General features: G+C 51.3%; 1 protein-coding gene across 2 annotated transcripts in view; it reads right to left on the bottom strand.

Moving 5' to 3' along the window:
• SH3PXD2A (SH3 and PX domains 2A) overlaps window positions 1–23638 on the bottom strand; it is a 255758-nt gene that overhangs the window by 167717 nt on the left and 64403 nt on the right. For both annotated transcript variants that reach the window (XM_025395727.1, XM_025395726.1), the window contains exon 3: window positions 1641–1716. In XM_025395727.1, coding sequence (XP_025251512.1) covers window positions 1641–1716 — 76 coding nt within the window. The remainder of the gene's footprint in view (window positions 1–1640; window positions 1717–23638) is intronic.

Below are 23638 nucleotides of genomic sequence, written 5' to 3' on the forward strand. Positions count from 1 at the left end.
TTAATTCACTAGCCCCATGAGCTCTGACAGGCTGAGCCCCGGTAAACAGCCACTGATGGAATGGTACTGGGGTGAACTTTCTCTGGAGTGCTATCTGAGGAAGAAGTGGGAGAAGCCCATTCTTCTGGAGCAAACTGGTGACCTTCATGCCCCAAGGCCAGGCTACCACGCTGTGGCCTCAGGTTGCCTCTAGGACGCTTGTGCCCACAGCGTCCCAGCTGGGCTACCAGACCCTGGCACTGAGCTTCCAGACTGTACTGGAGCACCATCTAAGGTTGTCACCAACCTGGATGCTGGACATTCCATTCAAGACCCAGTGCAAAGCCACACAAGGTACGCAAGTCACCCCATATGAACTCCTAGGCCAGGGATGGAGAAGCAATCCTGTGCCTCCGTGGAGGGAGGCCAGGGGCTGACTAGTTCCAGTCTTGGGTGGACACCCTCACTGACTAGTTCCAGTCTTGGGTGGACATCCTCACTGACAAGTTCCAGTCTTGCCCAAACTGTGGGATTTAGAAGTTCTTCCTTGTAACTAAACTAATTATCTCCAGCTATAGCATAGGACTCCAAGGACAGGAGGTCATAGGGACTCACATCTTTCGCTGCTTTTGAGGATGGAGGAATGCAGGAGAAATGCCTTTCAGAGAGGAGTCACTCTCTGAGGGAGGTGCCCCTACATTTGTTTTCAAGTCAGCAAGTAGGCACTGGCTGTGGGCTGGCAGTGTGCCAGGGGTTAGCAAGATGCAGGCCCTGCTTCTTGCCAAGGTCTGACTGATCACTGTGGTCCCGACCTGTGCAGGTCCAGGGCCAGCCTGAGCCCGGGGGGAAGCCCACTGTGAACGGAGCTCTTCTGGCAAACGGTAGGGGTTCTGGAAAGCCAGGGGACAGCATCGCTCACCTGGCACAGGGCAGAGCCAGACATGGACCAGGAGGCCCGAGTTTATGCCTCAGCTCTGCCACTTTTACAGACAGTTCTTTAGCCTGTCTGAACCCCAACATCTTCACCCATTAGGGGAGATTATACTACACACCTCGGTATGGAGATGTGCATATGATAACAAATAAAAAAGCACTCCATGGCTATAAATCTCTATACACACTTAAGACATCATCAAAATAACAGGTTCCGATACACCTGAGAAGTTTGCCTGTAAATTACATAATGTAATTGATTGCCTTAAACACACTCCAGAATGGTGTAAGCCGCCTCTTCCATATAAGGTGACATGAGGACTGGAGGAGATCAGATCAGGGAGCGTGCTCAATTTAAGGTTATCCATGATTAGAATGGGAGTCAGTACAAACAGCTCAGCCTGCAGCTCTTCATCCGTTCACAGGAGAACTTGGTCTCTCTGTGCTTTTTATGAAAAGGAAACCAAAGTCCAGGAGCCTGAGAAACTCCTCAGAAGCTACAGGCCAGGAGCCAGCAGAGACGGTCTTGCAGTGGTGGGAGAAGCCACTTGGAGGACAGTGGCCTTCACAGTCTGGAGCTTCCAAATCCCCTGGGGGAATTGTTCGTATGCAGATTCCCAGGCATGCCTCCCCCAGAATTTGCCACTTAGTAGCCTCTTCTCAGCCTAAGGGAAGGACCGGTCCTTTCCCGGTATCCTTATCCCTGGGTGGAGCCACCCAATGCTTACCTGGGAGGAAGGGGATGATCCTTTGCTTGGGGTCCTTCTGGCCACCTTCAATGGGAAACTTATCCAAAAGCTGCATCTGAGAAGCCAGACAGACAGAGGGACAGGATTCAGAAGACCAGAACATTCCTCATCAACCCTTCCCCACTCCACTCCACTTCTCCAGGGCCCCAGTGTCCTCATACGGATGAGTGATGCCTGAGATCCCTCATTTCACAGATGATTAACAAACCACATGGGGCATGAGAGGGAGGAGGCCAAAGCTCTCTCTGCATTGAAGAGGGCATCTGATCAATCTCAGCGAGCGGGTAGGAGTGCAGGGGAAGGTGTCAGGAGATGACCCCAAGCAAGGCTGGGGTAGGGACTAGAGGCTTTCAGGCCAGGCTGCCTGTAGGGTTTCCAGAGGCTCCTTTGGGCCTGGTTTCTTTCATACTTCGTCTGTGGGGTGAATCCTTCAGCCACTGGCCATCCCAAACCCTCTTGGGCCAGGATGGGGGACGGCCCCATCTGATACTTTAGACAGACCACCCACCTTCCAGAACCATGCTGTGGAAACAGACCCAGCTGTTACTTTAATTGCAAAACCAAATCCATCCCATTGCCCCCGCTGCCGGAAGACCACTCCTCCACTTCCTACCTTCCCACCCTGAGATCGCTGCTGTTTTTCCAGGGACAGACCCACTGGAAGAGTTTCCATGATTCTGGAGGAAAAACTGTTTTTTCTTTGCTATTCTGGGCTAAAATTCTATGTAAACTGGAAAAACACACAGAAGACAGGATGGATGAGGCCAGGGTCCCTTTGTGTGTGGCTGATCCCCTTTCTGAGGCGTAGGCAGGAGGGGAGTCATGATCTAGTCCTGCTGCCCAGCTGTGTGACCTCAGGCAAGGAAAGGAGCCTCTCAAGGTTAGGCCTCAGGCCCCTCCTTGGTAGAATGAGAAGGATCAGTCACATGATCTTTGAAGTCCAATCAGTCCTTCAAATATATATTGAGCATTCACTTTACAGCACTGGGCACTAAGGAAAGGGCAGTAAAGAAAATAGACAAAGTTCCTGCCCTCAGGGAGTTTACACTCTAGTGGAGGGAGACAAACAGCAAACAAATAAATATGTCATGTGCCAGGGAAGATCAGATCAGTGCTGCGGAGGAAAATCGAGTAGGATACAGCACTGGAACAGAGCAGGAGTTGTCATTTTATATAGGGTGGCAAGGAAGGCCTGACCCCAGCTAGCAATTCTGCAGAGACCTGCAGGGGGCGAGGAAGCAAGCTACACTGGAGAGGGAGAACCTTTCAGGCAGGGAAGCAGGACGTGCAAAAAGAGCCTGGCAAGGCCAATGTGGCCGGAGTGGTGTTAGCCAGGAGCAGAGGGACAGGCAATGAGATCCGAGAGGCAGGATGGGCCAGAGCACAGAGGGTCTGTTGAGGCTGCGGTGAAGACTCAGGGCTTATCGTGATGGAAGAGGAAGTCCTGGAGGGTTCTGTGCAGAGGCAGATGATCTGCTTCACACTTAGAAAAGACAGCTTTAGCTATGGCGTAGGGAATGGACCACAGGGTGGAAGCAGGGAGACCAGTTAGGATCCTACTGAAGGCGACTTGGACCAAGGTGTTAGCGTTGGAGGTGGTGAAAAGCGGTTTGTCTTTGCCTGTTTAGTGTTGCTATAAAGAAAGACCCAAGGCTGGGTAATTTATCAAGAAAAGAAGCTTATTTAGCTTGGCTCACAATCTACTGGGCATCTGGTGAAGCCTCAGGCTGCTTCCACTCACGGCATGGAAGGGGAGGGGGCATGTGCAGAGATCACAGAGCGAGACAGGAAGCAGAGGGCAAGGGGGAGGTGCCAGGCTCTTTTAAACAACCGGCTCTCATGGGACTCATTCATTACCATGAGAACAGGACCAACTATTCATGAAGGATCAGCCCCCCTGCGACCCCAACACCTCTCATTAGGCCCACCTCCAACACTAGGTATCAAATTTCAACATGAGACTTGGGGGGAACAAAGCTAGGCTAGATTGTGTGTGTGTGTGTGTGTGTGTGTGCATTTATTTCCATCCATCCATCCGTTCGTCCACCCATCCAGCTCTAACACACAATTTTAGGATTGTCTCTTGCATAATCATTACCCAATATACCCAGGTTATTTAGATCCCACATAAGGAAGGGCAGGTCACTGGTGATTCCATTCAAAACAAGACAAAGACTGCAGCATGATTAACTTTCACTTCCCTGAATACAGATGGATATTTAACAAAAGCTGGCTCATGAATTTTTCTTTTCTTTTTTTTTTTGAGACAGACTCTTGCTCTGTCACCCAGGCTGGAGTGCAGTGGCACGATCTCAGCTCACTGCAACCTCCGCCTCTCGGGATCAAGTGATTCTCATAGCTGAGATTACAGGCGTGTGCCACCACGCCTGGCTAACATTTGTATTTTTAGTAGAGATGGGGCTTCATTATCTTGGCCACGCTGGTCTTGAACTCCTGGCCTCAAGTGATCCGCCTGCCTCAGGCTCCCAAAGTGCTGGGATTACCGGTGTGAGCCACGACACCTGGCCACATGAGTTCTCAATGTTTTAAGTCAAACTCTCAAATATTTAATAATTGCCTGCTATGTGTAAAAACAGCAACTGGGCCATAACACTAAAAACAGGATTTTTTTTCTTTCCTACATCTTAACACTCAGCAAAGGATTTTAAAAATTAATACATTTTCAAACAAATTATATATAGATTAGGACTCCTACTTTCTCCTTTTCCCATTTTCCTCACCCATATTCTGTTTCTGTAAATTTCATTTCTATACTAACACTATTACATAAGTAATTCATGTTCGCTAAGGGAAAAAAACTAGAAGTTTTAGCAGTGGGTGGTCAAAAAGAGAATAAAAATCACTCATAATCTCTCTCCCTGACATTAATATTTTGGGATACCTATCTTTGCTAGGCATTCTTCCATCCACGTAAATAAAATGAACCCATCAATACTTTTACACTACATAATGAACATTTTTTCCATGTCAATGAATACTTTCATATCCATGTTCTTTTTTCTTAAGAGACCAGGTCTCACTCTGTTGCCCAGGCTGGCGTACAGTGTGCAATCATAGCTTGCTGCAGCCTCAAACTCCTGGGCTCAAGTGATCCTCCCACTTCTGCCTCTGGTGTAATTAGGACTAGGTGTGTGCCACAATGCCCAGCTAGTTTAAAACATTTTTTTGTAAAGATGGGATCTCACTGTGAGGCTAGTCTCAAGATCCTGGCTTCAAGAGATCCTCCTAACTCGACCTCCCAAAGCACTGACATTATAGGCGTGAGCCACAGTGCCTGGGCCACGTCAGCATTCTCAATTGGTACACAGAATTTCAGTTCTGGATGAGCCATAATGTATTTACCCACTCTCCTACTGTTGGATATTTAGGCTGTTTCTGATTTTTCACTACTATACAAAGCACTATAGTGAATACCCTTGTTCACACATCCGCACACTTCCTTAATACCAACGTATTCCTTTTTACTTTTTATCTTGTTGTATTCTATGCATATTTATAAGTACCTTAAATCTTTTCCATAAGAAGAATGAGAATTCATAAATGGATAACTAACATGTTATTGGGGCCTCGGAGAAATGGCTCCATAGGTTTCTGATGAAGAGGTACAGAGATGTCTGAGGAGAGAGGTGGGCCCAGCAACACACACCCAGGTATGGAACACTTTGTCCTGATCTCAACCACCTGTCTCCCGAAACAAGGCGACCAGCTGTTCCACCACAGGTGGTGAGACCTCACCCAAGTTGCTATGACTCTCTGGGGCTTGAGGGAGTTAGGCTACAAAAACTTGACATTTTTTCCCCAGCTCTGACATGCATGTTCTCCGACTCCTCCATCTCTTTCAGACCTAAGAGACTGAGATTCTCACAGTGCAGAGGGAATGTGGTGCTGTGGGGAGTAGGCAGGGGCAGGCAGGACTCATGCATTCATTCCTTTCCTCCAAGAACAGTTACTGTATGCCTTCTCCATGTCAGGCTCTGCCTTAGGTGCTAGAAATAAGTTAAACTGTAGCCTTGCGGCCAGGTGCAGCAGTTCATGCCTGTAATCCCAGCACTTTAGGAGGACAAGGCAGGAGGATTGCTTGAGGCCAGGAGTTCGCAGACCAGCCTGAGAAACCCCATCTCTACTAAAACAACAACAACAAAAACACAATAATTAGCTGGGCATGGTGGTGCACATCTGTAGTCCCAGCTGAGGCAGGAGAATCGCTTGAACCTGGGAGGAGGCTGCAGTGAGCCAAGATGGCGCCACTGCACTCCAACCTGGGCGACAGAGCGAGTCTCCGTCAAAATAACACACACACCCTGCAGCCTTCACATCAAGGAGCCAGGCTTCACAACCTTCAACATGCATCCGCAGCTCTTGGCAGGTTCTGATTCAGCAGTTATGGGCGGGATCTCAGGTGCTGAGCCCAGCCACACCTGTCACCTAATCCCACCACCAGGCTAAGCCAGCAGAGCCCCGGAGCTGCTCTCCCCGTCAGTCATCCCCCACCCCCATGGACCACTGGCCACGGAAAACGGAAGCACAGCTAACCAGCTGCCAGGGACACTTTTTCTGCCCACAGGTCAACTTTCAACGAAAGCAAATCTCTGGGCTCAGACTCCACAGCAAACCAAGTAAGAGTTCACTCTGTGTGACGCTTGTAGCTGGCAAAGGGGCGCAGTTCAGCATCTTGGTCCTCAGTACGTCAGACGGGCGGGCGGTGAGAGACAGTGAAAATGTCACCCCTCCCAGAGGGCCAGGCAGGCTGCAAAGCGGGCTCTGAAGCCTGGTCAGTACCCAATTTGCAGGGCTGGTTTCCACAGATAAAACAATCGGGGCTGAGCGGGGCTGTCTCCTGAACCTGCTGCCCCGCCCTCTGGGAGGAAGGAGGAAGCCTGGGCGTGGGGGCGGTGAGGCAGGAAGGCCCCGCCCAGCAGAGAGTTCTGCGGGACCACCTTTGCAGGCAGGAAGTGGAGTCTCCTGTCACTCCAGCACCGGCCTAACTCAGGCTGGAGGAAAAGCAGGGCCCATCGCAAGGGTCCTGGCTGGAGTGAGAGGCGTTTGGCTAATGGAGACCCTCGCAACCACATCAGAACCTCGCAGTGTGTGGAGGAGGCCAGGCAGTTTATCTAAAGGGTGGATCCTGTGAGAGATAGGGGACAGCTGGGCTCCACGCGCTGGCTCCAGCCAGGGAAAGCTGATTCAGCAGCTCTCCCAGGGTAGGGCTACGCGGCAATCCACGGAGGGGAGAGGGGAGGACGGACGAGCCCAGCTGGGGCACATCTGTAACCCAAGAGGCCGGCTCCTCGCCCCTCCCAGAGGGTGGAGTTCCCAGCGACTCAAGCTTTCAGGCCCAAATCCTCAAACCTTCACCTTCTGCCCTTTCTGTCTAGCTCAAGAAAAAAGGGTGCATTACTACAAAAAGCTGGTGGCTTTCCTGACCCAGAAATTCCCCTTAAAAAGAGACAAGGACAGCCGGGCGCGGTGGGTCAGGCCTGTAATCCTGGCACTTTCGAAGGCCGAGGCGGGAGGATCACCTGAGGTCGGGGGTTCAAGACCAGCCTGACCACATGGTGAAACCCTATCTCTACTGAAAATACAAAAATTAGCTGGACGTGGTGGCGGGCGCCTATAATCCCAGCTACTCAGGAGGCTGAGGCAGGAGAATCGCTTGAGCCCAGCGGGCGGAAGTTGCGGTGAGCTGAGATCTCACGATTGCACTGCAACCTGTGCGACAAGAGTGAAACTCTGTCTCAAAAAAAAAAAAAAAAAAAAAAAAGAGAGAAAGAGACAAGGCCACCCAGTCTCTGTGGGGACCATGCCAGATTGCGGGAAACCTCAGAATTCATTTGTTCATTCTACTTAGCTGAGGACTAAGCAGTCCCTGTGTTACATGCAGGGGACACATCAGTGAACATCACAGAAAAAGAGAGGGACAATAATGATAAGTGTGGTTTTTCTTTTCTTTTCTTTATTTTTTTTGAGACAGAGTCTCGCTCTGTTGCCCAGGCTGCAGTGCAGTGGTGCAATCTCGGCTCACTGCAACCCCCTCCTCCCCGGTTCAAGCGATTCTCCTGCCTCAGCCTCTTGAGTAGCTGGGATTACAGGTGTGTGCCACTATGCCTGGCTAATATTTTGTATTTTTAATAGAGATGGGGTTTTGCCATGTTGGTCAGGCTGGTCTCGAATTCCTGAGCTCAAGTGATCTGCCTGCCTCAGCCTCCCAAAGTGCTGGGATTACAGGTGTGAGCCACTGCGCCCAGCCTTCTTTTCTTTTTTTGAGACAGGGTCAAGCTTTTGTTTTCCAGGCTGGAGCACAGTGGCACAATCCCAGCTCACTGCAGCCTTGACTTTCTGGGCTCAAATGATCCTCCCACTTCTGTCTCCTGAGTAGCTGGGATTACAGGTGTGCACCACTCAGCTAATTGTCTTTTTTTTTTCCTGTAGAGATAGGATTTCACTATGTTGTCCTGGCTGATCTTGAACTCCTGGCATCAAGTGGTCCTCCTGTCCTGGCCTCCCAAAGTACTGGGATTACAGGCATGAACCATCATGCCCAGCCATTTTCTTTATATTTATTCTCTTTGGGAGTTCACAGGGCTTCTTGAATCTGTAAGTTGGTAATTTTCATAATACTTAGAAAATTTGTGGCCATTTAAAAAAAAAGTTTTGTTTCTACTCCTTTATAATTTTCTTCTATTTCTGGGACTATTAAAACACGTAAGTCAGAAGACTGCATATTGTACTACATGTTTCTGGAACTCTGTGTGTGTTTCTTCATTCTTTTTTCTCGGTTATGCGGATTGGATCATTTCTAATGATCTATATTCAAGTTAAGTGATCCTTCTGCCATTTCCATACTGGTGGTAAGCTCATCCAGTGAAATTTTCATTTCAATTATCACACTTTTAAGTTTCAAAAGTTCTATTTGACTCTATTTTTTATAGTTTCCATTTCTCTGCTATCTGCTTACTCATTAAATCCATATTTTCCCTTAGTTATTTAACTGCCTTAAAGTCTTTCAACATCTGGGCCATCTCTGTGTTAGTTTCTAGTACTTTTTATACCTATGGGTCATATTTTCTTATTTCTTTGACCACTTAGTAATGTTTCATTTTAGACTTGTCATTGTGGCTAATAGGTTGTAGAGACTCTGGATTCTGTTATTTTTCTCTGAAAAGCATTGATTTTTGTTCTAGGAGCCAATTCAAGTACTGGTTAATCACCTTAAACTTATGTAGGCAGGGTTTTCCGCTTTCTTAGGGTGGATCTATGGAAAGTCCTAGGGATTTTCCAAGTACCTCTAACTTGATGTGACTCAACCTCCAAATTTTGTCTCCTCTGTGGATATTGTTAGGACTTATTCTTGGGTTTCATTAGGGTGAGTTTACAGTAGGCCTTACTTTAGGGTCTTACTTAGGTCCTTGCTCCTAAAACGCAGCCCTTGCGGTGTCCCAGCTGGTTGCCTGGAGTGTTATGCAGATTGGATCATTTCTAATGATCTATATTCAAGTTAAGTGACTCTTCTGCCGTTTCCATACTAGTGGCCCCCCAGATAGGCCTGAAGGAACAGCCAGGGAGAGGGAGAGAGGAGACAGAGAGGACCTGTCCACCCTGGCAAGGAGTTGAGATGCATTTAGCTGGGACGTGGCTCATGCCATGCTGAGGAAGCACGGTGCCAGAACACACCCCGACTTTGAGAGGGAGCCCATTCCAGGTTCCAAAGTTCCTTAACAAGTCAAAGAAGTCTTCCTCAACCATTTTCTGGAAAACATGCGAGCCTTCACTACTTCAGGTCCCTTCCCAACCAGGCCTTTACCACATCAGCAAGATTCAGGAGGGTCAGTCATGGTCCGTGATCTGAACGGGAGCTGGGACACCCACACGGGCACAACGGACTTACCTAGCAGCATTAGGTGAGTGTCAACCTGCTGAGTGGTATGAAAAGCCAGGCGATGGGAGTTTAGGAAAGGACACCATCAGTGTGGCTGCAGTGAGCAAAAGGATGTCTCAGAAGAGACATCAGAGCGAGGACTTGAATAGAGAGCTGGGAAACGGGAGGAAGGCCTTCCAGAGGGAGGAATGGCAGGGACTCATGCTCGGAGGTGGGACTGTCAGGATTGCTACAGGAAGCAGCGGGATGGGAGTGATTTGCCTTGCTCATGGATTCCATGAAATGCTGCCGTGTGTCAGAGAAAGTGCTGGGATCCGGGGTGGAGGCCCCTGATCCAGCGACCTGAGGATGACCACACGGCTCGCACCAGGACTGGATGAGGGCAGATGCCTGATGTGCCACTCTCAGGGGGAATTAGGGCGCCCTAAAGCATCACCAGCAGTGTGACAAGATGGAGAAGTCATTTTCAGAACCCATCTCAAGGACGGCACTGCATGTGGCTGGAGTCTCTGGGATGGGGACTGGCAGGTGGGAGTCTCAGATGCCCGCTTGATAATAACACACACTCACTAAGCTGCTGTTTCCAGTGTCTGGGTTGGGGAAAGCAGAGCCATTTCCATTCCTGGGCTCTAGGGGAGCATCTGTTTCCTTGCCTTTTTTAGCTTCAAGAGGCCGCCTATATTATTTGGCTCATGGTCCCTTTCTCTGTCTTCAAATGATAAGTGTATAGGCTGGACACCGTGGCTCATGCCTGTAATCCCAGCACTCTGGGAGGCCAAGGCAGGAGGATCGCTTAAGCCCAGGAGTTTCAGACCAGCCTGGGCAACATGGTGAGACTCCACCTCTACAAAATATATAGATTTAAAAATTAGCTGCATGTGGTGGTGTGCACCTGTGGTCTCAGCTACTTGGGAGACTGGGGAGGGAGGATCACTTGAACCCAGGAGGTTGAGGCTGCAGTGAGCCATGATCATGCCACTGCACTCCAGCCTGGGTGACAGAGCTAGACCCTGTCTCGAAAAAAAAAAAAAAAAAAAAAAAAAAAAGGGTATTGTGTTTGTGCGTGTGTGTGTGTGTGTGTGTGTGTATTCTAACTGTACTTAGTTTGCTAGGGCCACTGTAACAAAGTACCACAAACTAGGTGTCTTAAAGAGTTTGATTGTCTCACAGTCCTGGCGGCTAGAAGTCCAGTATGAAGGTATGGGCAGGTCGGTTCCCTCTGAGGGCTGTGAGGGAGGGTCTGTCCCAGGCCTGTCCCCTCGCTTCAGGGATGTAAGTCATCTATGGCATTCCTTGGTTTGTAAAAGCATCACCTTGATCTCTGCCTTCATCTCCACATGCTGTTCTCCCTGTGTGGGTGTCTGTCTAAATTTCCCCCTTTAACAGGGACACCAGTCGTGTTAGATTACGGAGCCACCCTACTCCCACATGATCTCAACTAATTACATCTTGATGACCCTGTTACCAAATAAGGTCACATACCCGAGGCTAGGACTTCAATATGTGAATTTTGGGAGGAACACATAAAAACTTCAACCCATACCATTAACACACATTAAAACGAAGCATAACCATTACAAGATAAATACCTGCCCGTATACTATGAAGAGTCTCTTCCTGAATCACAGTGGTGCTTGCACAACATTTTAGAAAATGTGAAGAAGAAAAATAAATGGTGCATAGCTAGACAGCTCTGCATTCAAATCAGTTTTCTCATCTGCGAACTGGGGACAGGGACAGAACCTGACTGGTCAGGTGGGTGAGAGGATTAAATGAGATAATGTAGGTAAAGTGATTAGCACAGAGCCTGGCACTAAGTGCTCCATATACACCAGCTATTCTTATCATCCCTGTCACCATTACTCTTGTTATGACACCAGGCTGTGTCCCTCATGCCAAGGAAAGTGCTTAGGAAACTACAACCCTGAGGTCAGGGAGGCAGCAGGGAGACTGAGAGGGGCGGACGGGTCTGGGAGGTGTCTTGGCCTGGGCCAGCTTGGCTCTGGGCACCTACGGGCCCCAGGGGAGTTGCCCAGCTGGCATGCGTGGGCCAGGGTTGGGGAGGAGGCCTCTGGCTTTCCCAGCAGCTCATTCCGTGCGTGGGGGGCTGATGTGACATTTAACATGCTGGGCCTGGGAGGACAGCCCAACACCTGCAGTGAGATGTACACAGGGTGAATTAAGCAAAGACGTGCTGGAGGATGCAATCCCAGGGGAAATCCTCAAGCCACAGAAAGCCTCTCTGATGCCCAAAAGGTGCCCAAGTAGGCTGGCTACCCATGCCTGTCCCCAAACCTACCCCAGTGGGCTCATTCCACACACCCCCACCTGCTGACCCATGGCCTTTGTGCAGGAGAGAAAGAGCACTAGGTTGGAGTCAACAGAGGAAGATTCCAGTTCTAGCCTGCAAGAAGTTGCTGGGCAACCACAGCCTCATCTGTGAAATGCTGGACCTGCCTGTCTCCACAGGTGTTGTGAGGATCCAAGGAGAAGATGCAAGCAAGTGCTGCCAAATGCCAGAAGTCATTATTCCCATTTAACTTCTCTGAGCCTCAGTCTACTCATCTGTAAAATGGGGCCATGCCTGTTTTTCCCCTCCACGGTGGCTGAGGTTAAAAAGGGAAAATGAATATGTAGAGTGCTTTAACACAGGCCAGGCAGAGGAAACCCCCAGAAGGAGGCACCTCTCTTGGCACTGTTTTACCGTTATTAGTGGTCTAGTTAGTAGTGGAATGCTTGAGGGCTGAAGTCAGAACTCCAGCTTATTCTTTCCTAGCTACATGACCTTGGCCAAGTCACTTAATCTCTTTGTGACCCCATTTTCTCATCTGTAAAGTGGGAGTAGAAACAGCGCCCCATGGCACTGTGTGGATGAAATGAGAATACAGGTGAGCAGGTGTACTTGCCTTACTGTGAGTGCTAGATGGATGGGGTCACCAGTTTTAAGGTAAAGAGACTCCAGTGGTGTTTCCCTGATCTCTGATGCCCTCCTCCAGCCCTTTCTGCTTTCAGGGAGCCGCTCAGGGCCATCTGTCAGGCCCATCTAACCCTAACTGCCAACGGCTGTAAGGCCTTCTGGGTTTTTAACCTATAATTTCACACCGTTTCTCATCCTAAGGCTGTTGAGCTTCGTCCCAACGCAGATCGCTCAGGTGACTTCAGCTCCCCTTGGCCAAGAGGGAAGAGCATAAGGCCAGGGTGGCAGAGCACCTAGGGAGCTAGTAACGAAAGCAGTCAGATCAGAGATTCTGCATGTGGCCAGCTCTGAGCCTGGCTCCTGGAGGAAGGAATAGAGTCTCCCCAGGAGTCACAGAATCTGAGGCATGGCTTCTTACTATGTTTTTGTTTTTGAGACAGAGTTGTTCTGTCGCCCAGGCTGGAGTGTAGTGACACAATCCCAGCTCACTGCAACCTCCACCTCCTGGGTTCAAGTGATTCTTCTGCCTCAGCCTCCCGAGTAGCTGGGATTACAGGCACCTGCCACCACGCCCAGCTAATTGCGGTATTTTAGTAGAGATGGGGTTTCGTCATGTTGGCCAGGCTGGTCTCGAACCCCTGACTTCAAGTGATCCACCCACCTCAGCTCACAAAGTGCTAGGATTACAGGCATGAGGCGCCATGAGGGGCTGGCTTCTTACTATGGATGGGAGCTACGCCCCAGCATCCTCCTGATACCCTAGTGTGCCACCCTGGCTGCTTGTGAACTTCCCTCCCTTTCATCCCTAGGAAGTGTGGGAGCTGTGGGAGCTCTGGGAGCCTGGTGCTGGGGCAGGGAGGATGTACATGGGGCAGTGTGAGGGGCAGGGCTGCTAGGGTCATCTGAAACAGAGGAAGAACTCGGACTTTCTCCTCCAGGCAACAGGCAGCCCCTGAGGCTGCTGAGCAGAGGAGGAACACTGCTCCACTAGAAGTGGAATTCTAGGAAGACACATCTGGCCAGTACAGAGGATGGAGAGTGGTGAAAGAAACATCTGTGTGTGGGACAGCCAGCCAGAGGAATCCTGGCACCAGCCCAGGGCGCCGGTGGTGACACTCCGCAGAGAAGGAGGTCTGCCTAGATTCGAGGTGTTTTTTGGCAGGCTCCTCGCTGTGGTCACCCTGTTTCCTCCTAGGGATCTCTAGCCATCCCCTAGCCTTGCCAGAGACCACTCACAGGTTTCTGAAATTCCCTCCAAAGCTGCCTGACACTTTTCTCTCTCACACAAACTCCAAGGACCATCCAAAATACGAGGAGGCCCTGAAGAAGAGGGGAGGAGAAGGAAGGCAACCGGCTTTAACCTTTTCCCGGCTGAACCACACCCCTAGCCTCAGTTGTTCTTGAGTCATCCTCCAAATGGCCTAGAACTGTGGTACCCCAAGTGCCTTGGCCACTATGGGATCAAATTCAGAACGAAATCTGGGACAAAGAGAGCAGTTTTTGGCAAAGATGAAGCCAAAACAGACCCTCAGCAGTCCTGGGCCCAGGCCGCTGCTCAAGGCAAGGAGATTCCAGAACGAGCTCCCAGTGTGCAACCCTGATGGGCTTCCTGGAAAGGGAAGCCAAGTGGAACACTTCTAAATGACAGTCTAACATCCTAGCCTTTCTCCTTCCCTTCCCCAAGCATCTCCATTCCCCATTGTTTTCTCTATTCCAAATGGGTCAAGGTGCCCATAGGTCTCAGAACTTTCTTCCCCCAAAGTCTTGTCAAAAGGAAAAGCAAAAGAGTAGGCTACTGCAGAAGGCTGGGGTCAAGCAGGCAGAGTTCAGCTCCTCCCTGCAGCCTTGCCTGGTTAATAGGGAGCCCTGGGGCTGTGAACCAGCACCAGCCTCTTTGGCCTTCCCAGGAAATAACAGTGGCTGGGCCATCCTAGAACTCAGGAGAGGGCAATGAAAGCATCCTTGAAGACACTGGAAGCCACCACTGAGGCCCTGTGTTGCTGAGTGGAACCCTCAAAAGTCAGGCAGACCCAGCAAACTCCGGCCAGAAGCACTACCTGCACTAGGTGACTTGGAGAGTCACCTCCCCACTGCCACCCCTTCCTCCTCTGTTAGAAACTTCCTGGCATAAGAGACCAAGATACATGTGAAACCTCTTCGAAGGTCCAGGCAAGAAGAGTGCTAAGTTCGAACCAGTCTCTAACGTTGCTGCAACTTGCTCCCCGATCTGCAGATTTCATCTCTGGCTTCACACCCTTTGTTGGCTCTCTGCTGCCTGTGGGACACGAGCCTATTCATGACCTCTGCTCGACTGACCTCTCTAGTCACATGCCCTGCCATCCTCGCTTGTCCATCCCTGCACACTGCCTGGCCTGCCTGAGGTCTCCCCCAGTAACCTGCTGTTCCACCGCTCCTTCCTCCCCATCACTCCTGCAGATCGGTCACACTTCTAGAACTATGCTTACCATACTGGATTTAATGATTTGCTTATGAAACTGTTTCCTTCCAAAAGCCTGTCAGCTTCTTGAAAGTCATGTCTGTGCCTTGATATTCCCATTGTCCATCATGGTATCCAACACACACCTGGACCTATGACTAGAATACATTTCCCAGCCTCCCTTGCTGGGAGGTACAATCACGGAACTAAATCCTGACCAGTGGCACGGGAGCAGGGTAATGTACCCCTCCCTTTGGCATAACCCACAGAATCTGCCTGCAATCCTTCATATTCTCTCTTCCTTTGCCTGCTGGCTAGATGTAAAAATCCATGCAGGATGGGGTCACCAGCTGGGGGAGTCTGAGTTCCTGAATGACTGTCTGGAGCAGAGCCCTCTAGTGACTTGTTTTGGTCTGGGACCTGTGCAGAAAATAAATCTTTATTATGTTGAGCCACTGAGTTTGTTATACAGCAGTTAGCCTGCCCTGACTCATACAGAGGAGCTCAATCAAGGTCTATTGAAACAAACTAAAAGAGGGAAGGCAATAGAAAATGTAGATTCCTCCAGCGGGTTCTAATCTTAGATCCAATCAAGTCAGGCATCACATTCCCTACATGACTCAACTATTGCTGGAACTAAACCGTCACCCCTCTCCCACAGCCCTATCTATCAAACCCGCATGCACAGTGGTTAGAATGCCATGCTTTCCCCAGGAAGGACTGAGAAGGGTGGAGGACTTGCCAGATGGCCTCTGAAAGTCACTCCAGGTGAGTGAGCCACACCTCAAGATCCTGGTTTCACAAGCTTGTAGAAAGCACACAGAGACACAAAGCTGAATTGCAGGAAGGGGCCTCCTCCTTGCCACAGGGGCATCAACAGGCCCGACACATGACCCTCAAGCTCAGAGGAACCAATGATGGGAACCACCACCTTTCCAAGGCAGCACATGCCATTCCTGGGCAGCCTCTGGGAAGTGCTGCAACAGGGCTCCTCACAAAGCCCAAATTCACCAGATCAGATCCCCACCTCGTCACGAAGGGCTATGACCTAACAAGGGAAAGATCCCACTGGGATTGAAAGAAGAATAAGAGAGGAATGGAGAAGAGGGTCTTCAAACATAGCCTCCCAATGTTCCACGCCAGTGCTACTCAATGCAGACTGTGGCACTGACATCACCTCAGAGCTTGATGGAAAAGCAAAATCTCAAACCCCAGGCAGACCTGCTGAATCAGAATCTGTCTTTTAGCAAGATTGCTCAGTAGTTCATGCGCACATGAAAATTTGAGAAGCCCTCATTGTTCTCTGCCATGAAGATTCCATCTAATCCTTGACAAGTGGATCCCAATAGTAAATCTAGCCCATAGGCAAAGATGGGCGCACAAGAGGAGGAATGGGAGCTAAATAAAATGTGCCTTTAAAGCGGAGGAGGAGGACAGCAGGCCTCTTTCTCCCATTCCTTCATGCCCAGTGGCAGCTCACTATGCATTCATTTATTCATTCCACAATGATTTCCCGAGCACACACTATATGGCAGGCACTGTTCTAGGCATCGGGAAAACAGAAGCTATCAGCAGGCAGCATCCTGCTCTCTGAAAGCTCACATTCTGGGGAGAAGGGGAGGGAGGTGGGGAATGACACAGTAAACGACAGTTAAGAAGACAATGGGCTGGGCATGGTGGCCCATCCCTGTAATCCCAGACTTTGGAGGCTGAGGTGGGAGGATAGCTTGAGCCCAGGAGTTCAGCCTGGGCAACATAGGAAGAGTCCATCTCTAAAAAAAAAAATAAAAAAAAATAGTAATAGGTTGCAATAAGTATTTTGAAGACAGTAGAATGTGACAAAGTGACCACGAGTACATGAATGCATGGCTGGGGGAGCTCTCGGATTCTATGAGAGGTGCCATGTGAGCTGGGTCTGAGTGCGCAGGAGTCAGCTCCTTGGGGACCTGAGGGAAGGCACTAGAGGCAGAGGGAACAGCAAGGACAAAGGCCTGGTGGCAGCACTGCGCTTGGTGCCCAAGGAGCAGGTAAAGCAAGTGAGCTGGGGTGCTGAGAACAAGCAACAGGAGGGTGGCAGAGACAGGTCTGGAAGGGCAGGCAGGGCCATCACCCAGGGCCTGGTGGCAGGGCAAGGAGTTTGGAGTTCATTCCAGAAAGAAAGGGAGTCTTCAGAAAGGTTCAAGGCCATGGTCTGCTAGGATAGGGTTTATGTTTTAGGAGGGCTCTGATTCATGGGAAGACTGGATTACGGAGGAGGTGACAGTGAGAATGTGGAGACCCCTGAGGAGGCTGTCTCAGCTGCCCAGGTAAGAGGTTGATGCGGGGCTGGACCAGGGTTGGGGCAGTCAATGGAGAGGAAGAGGGCAGATGCGGGCTGTCTCTGGAGGGAAGTCTGAGAAGATGAGCTGAGTACGAGCTGACTTGCTGTTGGGCTGGACATGGGACATGACTGGCCAGGTATGGGGTGGTCCCAACTGGTTTTGAATCCCTTTTGGCACCTTAGATGCACATAGCAGCTGACCCAGGCACAAGTGTGCCCCGTACAGGTCTGAAGATGTCAAAGCTGGCATCTGCTGCGTGGATGGCTTCCTCCCTGGTCACTCAGGTCAGGCATTTATTTTGCCCATAGACGTCTCCTGTAACTTCTTTTTGGAATCTCCTTAAGCCAAGGACTTCCCAGTGTTTCTTCACAGTGGGGAAAGGGGAGAACAAGGTGGAGCCCAGAAGGAAAAAGAGAGGAATCCCTACAGCTAAAAATAAACCTCCGGCAGTGTTGCCAGGGAAGCCTTGTAAAGCAGCCCCGCAGCGAGGCGAGCCGCCGGGGCAGCCTGTGCTTCCCAGGCTCTGCTGCCAGACCTTCTGATGAGGCTCTCCTTGGGGGAAAATCTGCCTCCTGCCAGGAACCTGGGAAATGCAACAGGAAAAGTCCCCCCACAAAGCTTGGTGTCTTCCAAGCCCACCCTTGTGCCCAGCTGCAGGCTGCTTCTCCAGGTGGCAGCCCAGCTGCTGACCCAGGTGATGGGCTCCTTTCAAACAGGGGGAGCTGCCCACCTGGAATGAGGTGCAGGAGGAGGAGGAAGTGCAGGGAGAGAAGGTGCTGGCTACTCGGGGGTTGCTGGGGCACCTGTGTGCAGGCCTGCCCTTTTCCAGGCCCCGCCCTCCCTGGACTCCAGACCCCAAGAGGTCGCAGAAGCAGGGGTCGCCCTAGCCTCTGTGCATGCCCAAGGTGGTCCTGTCCCACACCTTGCCCACGTGGATGCCCGTGCCTGGAGCGCCTTCCCAGCCTACCTGAACCCCAGCCCTTCTCCTAGACCCACCTCCAGTTCCACTCCTACACGCAGACCCGAGGCAGGAGGAAGGGAATGTAGTACTGACCAGACACCTCTTCTATCTGCACCATTTTATTTATTTAAAAAAGATGTATCTGAAGCAAATGTGGCAAAATATTCACATGTGTTAAATCTGGGCAGTATGTCCTCTCATGCCTGTGATATTATTTTCTATAGGATTGAAAACACTCATAATTACAAATAAACACTGGAGAGAAGCTGCAGCACAGAGAAGCACTGGCAGCGGCTGGCTGGAGGGCAGGGCAGTCCCAGTAAAACCTCGGGGGCTGCAGTGAGGAGGCAGGAGGATGGGTCTGCTGGTGTGGAGGAGAAGGAAGAGGAAGAGAAAGGGGAGGAGGTGGGGGAGGAGGAGGAGAAGTAAGAATGAGGAAGGAAGGGGAGAAGGGGGAAAACGAGAAGAAGGGAGTGGGGAGGATGTGGGGAGGGGTCCAGATGGCAGCTGGGTTTGGAACACACTGAGGTGGAGGTACACGTGTGGCTTACGCGCAGAGACACCTGGGAGCGCACAGAGACACTGGGAGCCGCAGCCCACTAGGTGTGTCTGCTTAGATGGGTAAGCAGTCTGCAGGTCAGCTCAGGTTGCATCTGTCTCCAGCCCCTCAGCCCCACTCTGGACACCATGACTTACCCTTAGCAGATGCTCAACAAATGTGTTGAGGTGCTCACTCCCAACCCTTCCTTCCAGTTGATGGCAAAGGCTTGGACCAGAGAAAATGGTTGTTCGCTGAGAGAAGATATTCAAGGGCAAGCAAAGCCCTGCCCCAAGCCTGTTCCTGACACCTACCTGACCTGGATCACTGACAGCTTGGGGGCCAGCCTGACCCTACAAGAGCCACTCCCTTTCCTGGGCACCTGCCCACTGCTCAGCTATTTCTAGCAGGAACAGCAATGGGGCAGGTGTGGCCTTAGAGGAACAGTTAGCACAGGAGTGGGCAGGGATTAGGCTATGGAACAGACAGATGAGGCCCGGGGGACCCTCTGTCCAGAGAAGGGGAAGAGCTGGCCCAAGACTCCTGCCCTCCGTGCCCCTAACCCCACCCACAGAGACTCCAAACTCCGCTCTCCGGGGGTAGCCTGAGTGAGGGCTGAGGCCACTGCCAGCCCCTTGTACTCATAGGGCCCCCCGGCACAACATGGCCCAGGGAAGGGAGGAAGCAGTCACCGCTCTGCTGGGAGGGGACAGAATAACAGCTGGCCATCATGGCTGCCCACAGGAGGCAGGGCAGCCTCCCCATCAGGTGCCAAGACTGCCGCCTGATTCCAAAAGGCACGAGCCGCTCTCGGGACAGCTGCCTCCCCTTCCCCACAGTCTCCTGAGAGGGCAAGCAGCTTCCTTCCCCTGCAAGGGCTTCTGCCTTCACTAATCCCAGCTGGAGACTCCCATGCAGACCAGAGCAGGCTTCCACCTGCCCTTCTCCCAGACTCCGGCTTGGGATGCAGCCGCATCCTGGGATGAGACATGCAGACGAGACTGGCAAAGACAGAATCAGGGAGAGAGAAAAAGCCTCCGGGGAGGCTGACATGAGAGCATAGATGGAGATGCAGGAAAAGGTCACAGGAACAAACAGAGTCACAGTCAGAGATGGGCTCAGAGACCTCAGACGGACACACAGAGAGAAATAGAGAAACTGAGGAAAGAGAGACAGAGAGAGAACACTCCAGGGAGAATCCAAGACTCCTGAGCAGAGAAAGGAAACGAACATACAGAAACTGACCATTTCTTTCTGTGCCCAGCCCCCACCTGCCCCTCCTGCTCTGAAGCCTTCTTGGCAAGGAAGGGAAAGGACTCCTCTCCTTTTCGAGGTGTGGGGCCTCCCAGGCTGGCTCTGCAGCACATCAAAGTGGCAGCAGAGAGGAACGGCTTAGCGCATGGATTCCAGCACCAGACTGCCCAGTCTAAATCCTGGCTCCTCCACCTACCTATGGTGAGACCTTGACATCCTATGTGACCTGAGTACCCTCACCTCCTTTTTTAAAAAAGGGGGAATGTTGGGGGGTGGTGGCTTGCACCTGTAATCCCAGTTACTAAGGAGGCTAAGGGAGGAGGATCACTTAAGTCCAGGAGTTTGAGACCAGTCCAGGCAACATAGCGAAAACTCCCATCTCCACAAAAAATTTAAAAATTAGCCCAGCATGGTGCTCGGGAAACCCAGAACAAAACGAGCCTGTCTCCCTGGGGAGCAAGGCAGGCTGGCCTGCACACTTGCAGTCCCAGCTACTCAGGAAGCTAAGCTGGGAGGATTGCTTGAGCCCAGGAGTGAGGCTGCAATGAGCTATGATTGATTGTACCACTGCACTCCAGCCTTGTGACAGACTGAGACCTCTTTTTATATATCTATATTTTTATATATAAAATTATATATATATATATAAATACATTTTTAAAAATGGGGGAGAGTGGTGGTGCCTACATCCCAGGGTGGGCTGTAAGCAGTTCAGGGGTGATCATGGAAAGGATGTGGGACAGGGCCTTACACAAAGCAAGCACCAACACTGGTTCCTGCAGAGAGTCTCCCCAGTCTGAGGGGCCACCACTGCTCCCCAACCTCCCCTGCCTGAAGAGGAGCAAGTCAGGTTTGTCCCTAGGCTCTTTCCTTCCTTCTTGCCCTTCCTGAGCTGAGGAGAAAGTGCAGAGGTGACAGAAGCCCTTGGCCGCTGGGACTGAGGTCGCCTGCAGGCACCACCAGCAGCTGTGACAGGGAGCTCCTCAGGCCCCAGTGTCTCCTTATCCCAACACTCCACAGTTCTCAGTCTGGCTTTGCATCGGATTCACTTATCAAGTCGGTCTGAACTCCAGACACAGGGACCCAGCCCTAGACAGTCAGATTCAGGAGGCTGGTGGGGAGCAGGAATCTGGATGCATTTTTAATCTGGCTCGCAGGTGAACCCAGATCACAGGTGATTCTGACACCCAGCCAGGGCACAGGCCCATGGCTCCAGCCTGCACCCTGGTTCTTGACTACACAGCCAAGAAACCCAGGTGTTCCAAACTGTCCCAACTGCCAGATTCAGGCAGCAGCTAACTTTTCTCAATATGCACCAAAAATATATATAAAGTAATGGATAGAGTCCCCATTTTGGAGTCCTCCTACACATTTTTCTTAAAACTTTGGCACTCTGCCAGATTGCCTGGCCCAGTCTCTTCTGTCTTGGTCCCCACCCTGTTGCACTGCTGGATGGATTGGGGGCAGGCACACCCAGAGGGGTTTCCCTCCACCCTCCCACTGAGGATTCCTCCTCAAAGGTTCCACGATGAGCAGTGAAGCCCTGGAAAACCCAGAACAAAACAAGCCTGTCTCCCTGGGGAGCAAGGCAGGCTGGCCTCCACCAGGGCTGCCCTCGGGAGGTGCAGTCGGGACTGTCTCAGCAGGAAGAATGGCCGGCTTGTCATCCACCCAAAGACCCTCTGCCAGCATCTCAGCTCCAGCCCAAACACCAGCCTCATGCTTCCTGTTTGGCAAAAAAACAAAAAAACAAAAAACCTTTTTGAACAAGGTATATCTAAATGGACCACATTCCTGGGCTCTTCCTGAGCCCCCCATCCAGCACTGAGCACAAGACTGCCAGGGTGGGTGAACTGGCCACTTCGTTTACTGAGCACCAGATCAACGCTCCGTAATTAGCAGATAGTGCCAAACCCTGGTGGCTTTGGGGTCTGTCTCCTCGCCAACCCCAAGCATTGATTTACTGCAGCTTGGAGGTACCCAAGACCCTTTTGTGGCTGGGAAGAATGTTCCCCTAATCCAGGCTGGGCACGCATTGTGTTCACAGGGAGGATTGTGGAGCCCCTTCCCCTCTCCAGGGGTACCAGAGGCAACACCAACAATCTCATAATAATAATGCTTCACAGCTGCTCCAGGCATGACGGCAAGGCTTTCCTGAGGCTCATCTTCACATCCCACAACAACTCCATGGGACGGGTTCTACAAGTACAGCCCTTTTGCAGATGGGAAGGTGGGGACTCCTGGAGGGCAACTCAGGTTCACACAGCTGGTAAAGGGGCAGGCCAAGGTGCAAACCCAAATAAGCCTGGCTGATAACACAGCCTGAACCTTCCATCTCTGGGAGATGCTGCCCTTACTTGGCAAGTTGGCAATTTGGCACCAGGACTCCCACAAGTCCTTTGGAGAGCCTGATGTCATCCATCTGTGGAGGTCTCTGGGAGATATAAAATCTTTTTTCCTTGGCTTCAGCTAAATTGAGGATATAAAGGAAAAAGCTCCAATTTCCCAACTACTTCCACAATGTTCTAATCTAAACTAGTGTCCCTGAGGCCGGGTGCAGTGGCTCATGCCTGTAATCCCAGCACTTTGGGAGGCCAAGGCAGGCAGATCACCTGAGGTCAGGAGCTCGAGACCAGCCTGGCCAACATGGAGAAACCCCATGTCTACTAAAAATACAAAAATTAGCTGGGCGTGGTGGCGGGTGCCTGTAATCTCAGCTACTCGGGAGGCTCAGGCAGGACAATTGATTGAACCCAGGAGGCAGAGGTAGCAGTGAGCCGAGATCATGCCATCGCATGCCTGGGCGACAGAGCAAGACTCTGTCTCAAAAAGTAAAATAAAATAAACTAGTGTCCCTGAGACACAGGGATGGCAGCCCCTAAAATCATCAGGAAGCTGAGGTCCAGCCTGGGGCGGGGGCTGCCAATGAGGGAATCAATGCAGCTCACAACCCCTGGTCACTACGCTGGTAGCAGATTGCCTCCCAGAGGGATGAGTAACTCTATCTTCCCTCAGAAAAGCCCACAGCTCAGGCTCCCATAGCTTACCTGACTGTCCCACATGCCTCATTCCATAAGAGTCAAAAACAAAACCAGCTGCTGCCATTGCCAGTGGGGGAGGATGTGGGGGGGTGGGAGAATCAGGATGCCAAGACCTTCAGGCCCCAGATCGAAGCTGCCCCCACAAGCCGAAGGGAATGCCCAGAGCACGCAGGCATGATGCAGGTGGTCTACATCCCGGGCTGCCCACTTAGTGCGGCAACACCCGTTCTGTGCATTCCACCCTCATGCTCTGCCAGCTGAGGGTTCTTTCACCCAGGATGACCCTGGATTTTCCCCGTGGGGTCCCCAGCACCATGCGTGGAGTCAGGCACGTAGGTAGTGCTCCTCCAGAGGTGCCAGGAGGCACTTGAAATTCCCGCCAGCAGGAAGAGAGTGGCCTGGTCACGCCTAAAGCTTCACAGCGTGTGTAAACACACACGCACACACACACACATGCACACACACATGCACGCACACACAACACTCACCTGGCCACCACCAAAGATCCCCCTTCCCTTCATTCTCCAGTTTGGAGGGGGGCACTGTCCCCCAACACACTTCCCAGACAACTTTCCTGTTGGTTATCCAAAGAGGGGTAAGATGGGGGCCCG

The sequence above is a fragment of the Theropithecus gelada genome, chromosome 9, assembly GCF_003255815.1.
Source record: "Theropithecus gelada isolate Dixy chromosome 9, Tgel_1.0, whole genome shotgun sequence".
NCBI lineage: Eukaryota > Metazoa > Chordata > Mammalia > Primates > Cercopithecidae > Theropithecus > Theropithecus gelada.